The sequence below is a fragment of the Cryptomeria japonica genome, chromosome 2, assembly GCF_030272615.1.
Source record: "Cryptomeria japonica chromosome 2, Sugi_1.0, whole genome shotgun sequence".
In the NCBI taxonomy this organism is placed as follows: Eukaryota; Viridiplantae; Streptophyta; class Pinopsida; order Cupressales; family Cupressaceae; genus Cryptomeria; species Cryptomeria japonica.
The window spans coordinates 294,829,674-294,842,410 of record NC_081406.1 but is presented as its reverse complement, the minus strand read 5'-3'; the positions used below and the strand labels follow the sequence as shown (position 1 = coordinate 294,842,410).

The window sequence follows — 12,737 nt, the reverse complement described above, 5'->3', positions numbered from 1 at the left end:
TATCACTACTCAAAAGGTATTAGTGACCATGTGGAAGTATGGGGAAGAGTTTCTTCAGGTTCAAACTATTTTTAATAAACCTTTTTATAAGCATCTTAATAAAATGATTCTTTATGAGGTTCTCTTATTCAGAAAGGATTTCCCCCATGTATATCTTATGCAATGTATAAAATTTATACTTGTATGTTTCTGATTTTATTTATTTTATATTTTATTTATAATGATTAGTATCCTAAGATCCTAGTTTCTAACAATTAGCCTCTTTAAACACATTGTTGTTTCTTACCAATTTCAATTTCTTTATATGGCTAGTCAATCATGTACAATGTTTTCAATAGATCAACTAGGGGTGTCTCCTTAAGGAGGCAATTTACAAAAGTTTAGAGAAACCCCTTCCATAATTAAATTTTGAATCTCTAGTTGATGTGTCATCATGATGGAATTATAATTAATTGTAGCTCTAGTTTGAATCCAAAAGTTTATAGCACAAGCAAAAACAAATTTATTCTTTGCATCTTTTAAAACCCAACCTCCATGCATTGGCCTCAAATTACCTTTGGTTACTCCATTGAAATTAAGATTAAACCAATTTTAATCAGGAGGACACCACAATATATTTTGTCTTTAGGCCTCGTTTCTCTTGAACATCAAAGAAATATCAAAGCCAAATTTCCACACCTAGCCTCTATGCCAAGTTTGGACTTAGAGACTAAGAAATTGGATGTCAACTTGTCATGGTCAATATTATAACCTCTAAAAATAGTTCTTTGAAGGCTAAGAAATTTTTGAAGAAGACTATTTTGGAGCTAACTTTGTAATCCTAAAAACTTGATTGTTTTCCTCTTCCCAAGAATCACCCAACATGGGGTATTTAATTGCTAAAAAAATAATAAGGTAGGGTTCGTAAAAGGATGTTTCCATTGAGAGATCAAATAAAAGGTGTCAAAAGGAAAGGCCTAATCAAGGTGGAAAAGAGAAAGGATTAGCATTGATATGGGAAAGCAAAACCTTTCTGTACTAGATTATTAATGGTCAATACTTTGTTAAGGGCTAATAAAGTGAAGAAAATCTTAATCCTAGGAACAAGCAAGGGTTTCCAAAGGATGACCCAATAGGAGGTAGGGCCATGGGCCAAATGTTAATTGAATCTTGAGCCAATGGTAAACACATCAAAAAAGAGAGCAATCCAAACCAGCTCATCCCACTTGGGCAATCAAGACCTATATATGAATAGAAATAAGTGGAGAAATCAAATGAGAAAGAAGTTCTCTAAAATGATTAAATAAAGATACAGAACTCTTTCAAGCACCATACCCATAAATAACCTAGATATAATGCACCTCTTTAATTTTGACACAAATTTTACAAAGATTCAGAATGAGGTTTGCCCAACTAAGGTCATTTAGGGGAATTTTTGCTAACTTGATTCATCCTAAAAACTGATGGAGGATCCATTTACTATTTTTAATGATAAATCTACTATCCAAAACACTTGCATATAGCCAATCCTTGAGGTTGTTCATTATTAATTATTTGATTTCTTTGATTTCCCTCAAGATATTTCCTTGCCATAATAGTAGTCCACTCCTCATTGATTAATCTCCAAGAGATTTTAGGGTTTAGAGCTAAATTGATTTTTTTAATTTTTTCTTAGTCCAAGTCCTCCTTTCACTCTGTGCTTGCATGTGCAAGGTCTCAAGCCAACAAGGGAAGGCATTTTCTTTCTTTGATGCTTATCCAAAGGAATCACTTCTGAATTTGTTCTTTTTTTTCAATAAATTTTCTAGGTAATCTGAATAGGATCATGCTATAAACTAACATATTTTGTAAGGTGGCTTTGATAAGTTGTAGGTAATTAACTTGGCTTAGAAGAGCCTCTTTCCATCCTTTGAGTTAATTGTTGAACCTATCCACCAAACTATTCCAACAAGCTTTAGGGATTTCCCATGCAAATAGAGACAAACTAAGATATATTGATGGCAAAGTTCTTGTTTGAGATCCTAAAATATCAACTATGATGGCAAAGATCTTGATTTACATCGTAGAATATCAACTATCTTTTGTTATAGATTAGGAGTGTTCAAAAAGAATATAGCACCCTTAAAGACTAATCTTCTGGTCAAAACATTTTTTATAGTTTATAAGGATACACTTTATTTCTCTTACTTTTAATATCAAATCTTTCCCTATTATTAGTGTCATCAACAAATTGTTTATGTAAAACCAATCACTAATATAGCTTCACTCCTTTATGCTTCTTCTAACCAAACCTTCAACAAAAATCACCTTGCTAAATGCCTTCAGAACTTCTACAGAATTTGGAAGGAACTCCATTGACAATAACCAAAAATTCAAGAGCAGGGATAGATTCTTGAACCTCATGACAAATCCATATTTTTTCAAAAATTACAAGAAATTACGAAGAAACCCAATCATATGCTTTCATTAGATCTAGTTTTAAAATAAAAACCAACCTCTTTATTGACCTCTAATTAATGCAAGACTTTGTGGATAGATATAATGGAGTCTAGAGTTTGTCTCCCATGGACAAATCTACTTTGCTATTGGACATGAGCTTCGATATGATAGTTTTCATTCTCTGTAAGAATCTTTGTAAAAATCTTCTATATTGAGTTCTATAAACTTATAGGTGTGAAATCAGCAAAGGAAGTGACCCCGCTGTCTTTGGAATGACGGCTACAAACTGCAGTTCAGTTCTTTAAGGATTTTCCCCCTACCAACAATATCTCTAATAGCTTTTATTAGATCCTTGGCTATGATCTTTGGCCGTGATCTTCTAGTATGTTTGAAAGAAGAGGTAAGGGAACCCATCTGGCCCGAGGGCTTCGTTACCCACAAAGGAAAACACTGCCAACTTAAATCTCTTCCTTTATTGTCATACTCAGCAATCGAAAGGGGGAACCAGCCCAAGAATATCATTTTGTATCTAGGGATCTACAAGACTTGTTTCCGCAAAGAGATTACTGAAGAAATCAACTAATTTATCCCTCATGGCATTACCTCCGATAACTAACAGTTTCCACTCTAAATTCCTTAATTTTATTGGCTGCCCTATGTTTTAATGTGGTCATTTGAAAGTTCTTTTTTATTATGATCTCCCACTTTTAAACAATTGGATCGTTGTCTCCAAAAGTCTTCCTCTTCGACAATAATCTTATGGAGGCCATAAAGAAAAGATTTTCCCAACATCAGATTCTACTGGTTCAAACCTTCCTACTCAATCTCTTTCTGTAGAGCATCGAATTTAGCTTTAGTTTCATCTTTTCTCTTATACACATTCGCAAAGGATTTGGAGTCCCATTTTCTTATGTTTATCTTGACATTATTGAGTTTCTTAGCTAATCTGAACACAGTAGTCCCATCCACGAAAATCCTACCATTCCAAGATTAAGTCCTCCAATTGGGGATGCCTGGTCCAAATGTTTTTAGAATGAATGGGGGACCTTTTCTTTTTCTATTCTTATCGACATTCATCACAATAAGGGAATAATCAAATCCAATTCTAATGAAAGCTGAGAGAGAATAATTGTAATCCTTAAGCCAAATCAGATGAATTAGGGCACATAGCAAGCTCACAGCCAACCCTTCTAGACCAAGTAAAGTCTGCACCTTCAAGGTCCAAGTCCATAAGCATGTTTTGGTTGATGAACTTAGCTAGATCTTCCTTACTCTAAGAGGGACTTTTGGAGACTCCCTTTTTACCCTTATCCTTTAGCTGGGAATTAAAATCTCCCATGACCATCTAGAAGGATTTCTTATGCATGCTTCTTAAGGTTTTAAGCCATGCTCATAGGTTCTTTCTTGCACTTCTACAATTAGGAGCATAGACATAACTAAATGTTGTTTAGAAAATCTAACCACACTAGTTTTGATTTTAAACTTAATGGAATACATTATGATGGCATTTGGTAGGCCTAAGTCTACTTGAAGTTTCTGTGCATATCTAATCAAGACAATGGTTATGCATGAATTTAGTGGTCAATGACAACAAGGACATATGAATTTCTATTCATTATTAAGTTCATAGATAATTATGATTTGTTATATGCGATGAATCCTTGTGGTCTATGAATTTAGCATAGTGATGGAAACATTACATGTTACAAAATTTATGTATTTAGTTTAATTGACAAATTTAAGGTTTTGATACTAAGTATCAACTAACAATATATAGAATTATGTTGAGATTTTCTATTTTTATTTTAAATCACAAAATGCATTTCAGATTATATCTTAATCATTTAAAATTATGAAAAAATTTATTCATTATTTGTTGTATCCATAGTTAGTAGTTGCCTACTAATTTTTCTTTGCACAAATAATTGTGATAAACCTTCATTTGACTGAACCATGATTGCACAATTCTAAACTCAAAAAATAATTGACTAAATTATACAAACCAAAGTTTGAAAACTTAAACTCAGCATGGACTCGATAGCCCAAAATAGGACTCAGACTTGGGTCTGAACACAAACTTAGCAAAAAAACTCGGCTAGGATTCAACAAAAAAGAAAACAATACTTACCGTGAAAAAAAAAGAAATTAATTCCTTTAGAGAACATGAAAGCTTAATTTAACTATCAATTTGAAATAATTCAAACATTAACACATGTCATATAATCTTCAAACACTCAATATTTGAAATTTCATAATTCACACTTATAGTTTCAAGCTTTCAAATGTATAACATCATAAATTTATAAATGTTTGCATATAATGATATGTCAAAATGAGAAAAACAACCAAATACAATCTACATCTTCCTCTTTCCCCTTCTAATGCAACTCAATCTGTCAGGGGTCGAACTAAAAGGTGCTACAATATACAAATGATGTTGAATTGTTTCTTCAACATTGTCTTTTTGGACCTCAAATGCTCTTCTCCTCTCCTTTCCTATTTTGGTGTTTAGCCCTCTTTTGGTCAAGATTGGATAAAAAAAAAAGTGAAGGAAAAGTGACTTTTAATGTTTTTATATCTCCCTAGTGATACCCAAGTGGATTTGAGAGTCCATGCCCAAAACTCGAGAGTTTGAGTCTCGAACTCGAAAAAAATAAATATTAGTCTATTATTACATTTGAGAAAAAAAAAAAAGATTTTCTTCAACAAGTTTAAACAAATTGAAAATCTCTAAAATATTATACACTTTATTAGTTTTTCAACATCTAACAAAAGCTTGACAAAATGTCTAATTGAAATTCTCATCAAGATTATGTCAAATATTCTATTAGAATTCATTGTAGATTTTAAAAAACAATTAATGGGTGAAAATTCAAGCTCTCAATCCCATTACATCTACTTTTTCATTATCATTGTCAAGTATTCTATATGATATGATCTACAAGACTATGTTTCTGGTGAATTTATCTATTTTGGATTGACATTCTCATCATTTTGCATGGGAAAACCATAATATGATCCTTGCCATTATATGATAGACGACGAGTATCATTATTGTCTAATCATTTGAATTAAGTTTCTTCAAACTCTTTGATTTGATCTACACAAGCAAAACACGTTTCTTTTCTCTACACAACAAACATCAAATTTATTTTATCTTTAATACCCTTTGAAAAATTCAATGTTAATTCTTAAATTTAATGTTGAATTTTTTCTTTGCCATATTAATTTTGACAAAAAAATAATAGAATAAAGTTATAAACACTCTTCTATTCTAATACTATCCCAATAATAAAAGTATTGCAAAATATCAAATATTATTAAGAATCCAAATGGTTTCATTATTGAATAGAAGCCATAGCAAATGAATCAATACATTATTGATCAAGTTATCACTTGTGCTATGCCATTGGCGTACCTTCAACATTCCAACCTCGACATTTACAATGTACTTTGGCAAGTGAAGCCATGTAATCACTAGAACTATACGTAAACAAGACAACAAGATTCTTATGTTAGTCTTCTATACTATCATATTTGTCAAATGCATGCACCTTTTTTAAGATAAGAGACAAGATAACCCTGGCTCAATCAAGTATAATGCAAGGTGTATAAGAAGAAGGACAACATATCATTTGTTTGATAAATGTTGTTATCCAAACCCCCTTTTTTAGCTAAATCAAATGTAAATTTATAATTAAACTAATTCAAAATTATGGCCATTGTGACAAATAATGCATCCATCATTTATGTCAAATTCACTTCTTTTCTGCCCAAATACATCTACACAAACTTACAATTGACTATTTAGCAAACTATCATCTACAATATTTTTGTGTCTAGTATTTTACCAAAAAACCATCTCAAAAACTACCATAGAAAGAAACCTTCAGCCTTGGTTCAAATATAAGTTTCTACTTTTGGTACATGAATGAGTATGCATTTGGGTTTACAAATGCCAGTATGGAGATTTTTTAACCCTAGGTGTAGTACGGGTTTATATATGTAAAGATTAATACTCATGATTGCTAATAAACAAAATACCAATACAAAATATACAAGAAAAATAAAATACTCTAATTCATGGTTTATTGATTTGTAAAATAGCAATACAAAATAAAAATTACAATCAATAATATTTATATAGGTTTTCATTGAGAGCATCTAAGTCAACATTGGTTCATTTGAAACATAATCAATTGCAATGCCACCCCCACTAGTCATCTCATGTGTATAAGTAGTCTTATCTAAAAAGACATTGACAAGTTAGCCAACAATAGTGTCTAAGTTAGCACACTTAGATCCCAGTGCCTTATCAACCCCTTGTTGTAATGAGGTTTCTTATCCGACAAGAGACACAAGTTGGAGTGCACATACCAAATTCTCAATTTTGTACCCTATCTATTGTGCTTACCTAAGAGGATAAATGAGTATGTACTTCAATTATGCTTAGTTTAGGAAGAACTTGTATTGTTGAACTATACAATAGTTACAATTATAAAAAATAAATTATAATGTATAGTAGCATAAGACAAGTGAAGAAGTTTAAAAATTTAAAATGCATTTTTCAAATATAATTTTTATTCAAAGGGGTTATAGTTAAATATAATCTTGGCCATGTATATATCACCATTTATGACTGTCTTTCTTGTACTTTTTTAAAGAACACAAAAATATTGAATGATTCCTTGAAGATAAAATGTGATCAAACTCACTCAAGGCAATAATTGTATATCTACGTTTATAAATATTCTCTAAATTAAGTATTGTATCCAATAGCAACCTATTCATCTTTATATGGTGCCACCCTCCATGGCATATAAATTAATTGTGTTGTCACATTTTGATGGCAAGGCAAATGCTAAGAGATGAAGGGTGTGGTCATTTTTTTCCACTATCAATGAATGATTTTTTGAACTTTTTTGAAATATATTATCATGCGATTATTCTACTTGGGTTCTATTATGGTTCTTATTTTTCAATTGCTATCATAACTTTCACTTAAACATGGTCAATTCATAACAACGTATCTAATCATGTTTATGATGGGCTCAATGAAACACAAAACATATTCCTCACAACCCCACAACTCATCTAGGATCAATGCTTTGACTTTTTGGGTTCTCTATATTTACTTGCATCCATACACTCCAAGGAGTGTTGATGACCACTCAGTGGCTCTTGCAATTTCACAAGTCGTACAATTATGTGAGATGCAAATTGCCTTGGAAACCTAGTAAAATGAAAAAAATTAAAAAGTGGATTACATATCAAAATTTTAAAAAATATACTAAATAAAATTGAAGAATGTTCTAAAGATGACTTGTGGCATATAATGGTTGTCACAAACATTTGAATCTCCTCAGTATTAGTGTAGATTTCTTTGACCCACTCGATTCTTGTAATATTTTGCATTATCAAGTTGAGAGAGTGGACAAGATATGGTGCCCAAAATATATGCCCATATGTATCCTCCCCTATTGAACCAATCACCTTGTAGTTGACAACATTCTTGGGCCGCACAACCTCCACATATTGCATAAGGATATTGGAGATAAAGGTTGGATACTGCACTTATTCTTCATAATCATTTGACTTCAAAAACATAATCCCTTTAGGGGACATTGCAATGACATTAATTATGGTTTATTTACGCAATATTTCCATCCATAAAAATATGATGGTCACTTTTTGTTTTGGTTGATGTGATGGAATGAAAGGACTTGGCCCAACCAATATTGTTAAGCTATTAAGAGGTTTGTGTTATCCTTTAGGAAAGAAGATGTAGTCTTCCTTTTGTCCTCTTACAATGTAGCATCCTCTTATATTTTGAAATATCCCATAATTTGTTTCTTTAACAACCCTTTTTTATTTTGCCTTAGAAAAACTCTTATTCGTAAGTCAATCATACCACATAAGTGAGCTTTCATTTAGCTATATGAGCTCTTATACTCAATCCCACATTGTCTTCAATACTAATAACTTCCATCTTTAATAAGTTTCTCAATCATGTATGTATGCCACCAAAAAGATGACAAATTTGAATGGACCCTCAACATCTAGAACAATTGAACAAGAACTAATAACAACTCTATATGAATAACAAAACCAAAAAAAAAGAACATTACAACCCTACACTATGTTAACTTAAGAAAAACAAAAAAATAACATTATGACAGCTATGTATATAAAGGATTTTCAAAACATGTTTGACAAGATTTAAAGAAAAAAAAGCAATATATATATATATATATATATAGAGAGAGAGAGAGAGAGAGAGAGAGAGAGAGAGAGAGAGAGAATAACCCACTTTTGACAGATGAATCTTGTAGCTACAACTCTCTCTCCCATGGAAGAAACATCCAACAAAATGAAGAACAAGATTTTATAAAAGCAAAGCTTGGCTATTAGAGTCAAGAGAATAGTCAAATATAGAGCTAGTGGAGAAGAGGTTAGTTAAAGGGTTAGATCGCTAGTGAGATAGCTAAAGAAGCCATTGCTAAGGAGTTGCCAAGAGGTTGACGTTAGTCGGCCAAAGATGAGTTGGCAAGTCAACATGGAGTTGGTCATGATAGGATGTGGTCGTTGTTAATCAAGGAATATGGCAGCCATGGATGGGTAGGAGCTCAAGAGGGGGAAAATGGTGATAAACCTGTATAAAATGTTATCTGTAAGATGCTACCCCAAATTGGAACCAAATTTTTGCACCTTTCCCTTTCTCATTCCAATGGTTTAGTATCCAAGCATAATGTCAAACAGTTTTCTTATACTTCTAATCACAATCTTTTCAAATTTGAAACAAGTTAAAATTGATCTGACTCCTGTTCTATTCTTGTGAGCCAAAATGCTATACAATGATTTCCATGTTCCTCCATTCTTACATTAAGGGACATTTTGTCAAACAATTTAGTTGCATTCAAACTACATCACCCTTGATACAGGACATTGAATACCATTGATGAAGTTGTATAATGATTGCAATGAAGGATACTTTTAATATTGCAAACTATATGCATTAACAAGCTATTGCAATTTAAATAACAGGTATGCATAAGCTCAAAAAATTAATCGAGAAATTCTGTAATAAACCCCCTTAATTTTTTTTAATTTTTAAGCAAGATTACACACACAACCACACCCGTTAGGGTTAGAATAAGAAATCTAAAACTAGCAAGAAGGAACCATACACCTTTTGATCACCGAGAGCCCAAACTGGGAGGGTGAGAGCATACGGTAGCAGGGGATCATTAGTAATAAACTACTGAAGTATTGAATACAATAATGGGCAGCAAGCCAGCCCTTTCCGCTTATCCAGTGGGTAAATAAAGAAACTTGGCGATAAACCAGCCAAGAGAACAACACTCCAAAAGACGAATCACTCTACCGCAATATTTCAGCGGGAGGATTGAACACACATAACAAGCTCAACTCTACCGCTTATGTAGCGGGAGGATCATTACAACAAATATCACTCAACCACTTATGCAACGGGAGGACCATTACAAACAAATATCACTTGATCGCTTATGCAGCAGGAGGACTGAGTTACAAATAACAAATATAGGCGGCAAGCTAGCCTCTTCCACTTGTTCAATGTGTATGCTTACAATCCAAAAGTGGTTGATAGTACTACTATTCAACCTTACAAAATATAGGAAAGATAGAATAGAAGAATGATGTTGATCACAAAAGATAACTATCACCAAACCAACTCAAACACCAACTTCCTAAAATCTGATATAGATGACAATAGGCTGAAAATGCATAACCAGCAACACAAAAACACACTAAAATGCTTCCAACTCTCTTCAAACTCACTCAACACACCCCACAACTCACCCAAATTGACACTATGAATAAAACGACTAAGAACCAATTGGAAATGAGCTTCAAAACACCCCCAAACGCCTAACATGCATCCCTATGCACTCCCAAAGCCCACCCCTAAGCTGGAAAAGTACGATTTGCATTATAAAATCAGACTCTGAATTAGGGGCTGCAAACTTACAAAACATATCGCCTAGAGCATAGAAATAGTTCAAGCTAGTACCTAGAATAATAAGTTGCACAGGCAGGGAGGTAGGATTGAATCTTTGCTTCAGCCACACTAGAACCAACAACACTGAAAATTACAATAGCAACCAACTCTTCAAATCCACACCAAACGCAATCCACGGGAACACCAAACAATCTACAAAATTGAACCACAACTAGGAGTGATGTCTCACACTCGAAACTGCAAAAGAAAATCTAGGAAGTTTTCACCCTCGAAGAAGTCTGGAGTCATTCCGACAGCATAACATTATAATTTCTCTGGATGATGAAATGAGTAGCCAAATACTTGTATAAATAGATTTTCAAGTCTGAAATTCAAATCCAAATACCTTCCAAATTCACCCCTTCAATTTGCATTTCATTTCCAAGGTGGACCCAAGTGTGGCGTCCCCCCTTAAGCCAAAACCATGCGTAGCAAGAGGACCACAATTTTTGTCATAAAATATACTTTGCCAAATAAAATAGAGTCTCCTTATTCATTTTGGCATCCCGCTTCATGACACAAATAATTGGCCTAGGCAAACTTAGAAAAAACCATATTATGCACAATTCCCAATATCATTAATCAATAATAAAATAATAAAATATTAAACCTTAGGATAAGGAAATAATATTTAATTAAATAACTTATAACTCCAATATTGATTATCACAAAATCAGGGATGAAGCTGAGCAATGAAGACCACTGAACTGTGCTAGATCAGGACCTTATCCAAGACTACCAAAAATAGAAATGCTCAAACTGCCACTTACTAAAAATAGTAAGTCATGAAATACTGCTCCGAAAAACATGATCTTCGTACCTAGAGGAAGATCTTGGAAAGCTTAGTAAAACTGCACCATACAAACAACCAAACCCTAACTTACTAAAAATAGTAAGTTCACACTTCATCGTAGAATCAATTGCATGTTATGCCACCCTGGAATTCATGGAAAACCCAGAAGGAAACCAAAAGCAGAACTGAAGAATTCCCTCCTGACAAACCCTAAAAGACTCGTGCAAAATTCCACAAAAGTTGGAAACCCTAATTCTCCTTTCCAAATAGCCTATAGGTCTCTGGAATAGGCCACTGGACCACTGAATGAACATGACTAAGAACGGGACATTATAGTCTGTCCTTCCCAAAATTGCTTGTCCTCAAGCAATCGCAAGCCAGGATGCTGTAAAATCTCCTCATTCTCCCAAGTAGCATCCTCCACTGGTAAGTCTTTCCACTTAACCAAATACTCTCTGATGGTCCTCCTCCTCAACAATCATTCTCTGACATCAAGGATGGCTTCAAGAACTAGCACCAATTCTCCCTCTTTGTCCAAAGAAGGCAAATCAGAAGAGACTATCACATTGTGCCCAAGTGCCTTTTTGAGGCGTGACACGTGGAAGACATTATGTACTCGGCTACTCGCTGGTAGCTCCAACTCATAAGCCACAACTCCCACTCTCCTGATGACCCTGAATGGTCCATAAAAATGTGGCTTAAGTGTTTCCGCTCCACTCTTCTTAAGAGTAGACTGTCTGAAGGGTTGGAGTCTTAAGTAGACCATATCACCAACCTCAAATGAGTGCTCAATATGCTGCTGATCAGCGTACAACTTCTGTTGATTCTGTGCAATCTGGAGGTTGACCTTCAATGCCTTCAGAATATCCTGACATTGTTGAACCATATCCCTAGCTTGAGGTGCTTTGCTATCTCCAAACACCAAGTCAGCAAAGCTAGGGGCCTCGTATTTGTAGAGTGTCATGAAAGGAGACATCCTGATGGACATGTGATAAGTGGAGTTATAGCAATATTCACCAAGATGTAGCAATCTTACCCATGCCTTCTGTTGTTTCAAAACATTGTTTCTCAAGTAACCTTCCAACCGCTTATTTACTATCTCTGTTTGTCCATCTGTTTGAGGATGGTAACTCGTGCTTAGGGTGAGCACAGTACCACACAATCTGAAAATCTCCTGCCAGAAAGAGCTTAGGAACTTGTTGTCCCTATCAATCACAATGTTTTTAGGCAGCCCATGTAGCCTAAACACCTCACAAAAGAACAAATCAGCAACCCGAGCTGTTGTAAATGAGCTGGTGATAGCAAAAAAATGAGAAAATTTTGTTAATCTATCTACCACCAAATAGATACAATCATTCCCACTAGCTTTCGGCAGCCCAGTGATGAAATCCATAGAGATATTGTCCCATTTTCGACTAGGAATCAACAATGGTTGCAATAAACCAACAGGTGCAGTGTGCTCGTCCTTGTTCTTCTGACAAGTATGGC

General features: G+C 33.9%; 1 protein-coding gene across 2 annotated transcripts in view; it reads right to left on the bottom strand.

The window, feature by feature from the left end:
* Positions 1-4,674: 4,674 nt before the first annotated feature.
* The window catches only part of LOC131032593 (uncharacterized), a 159,594-nt gene continuing 151,531 nt past the window's right edge, over positions 4,675-12,737 (bottom strand). Inside the window, exon 8 of one of the 2 annotated variants that reach the window (XM_057963612.2) lies at positions 4,675-4,932. In XM_057963612.2, coding sequence (XP_057819595.2) covers positions 4,890-4,932 — 43 coding nt within the window. In that variant the 3' untranslated portion in view covers positions 4,675-4,889. Of the gene's footprint in view, positions 4,933-5,614; positions 5,902-12,737 lie in introns of those variants that run through there. The other variant, XM_057963611.2, reaches the window with a different exon arrangement.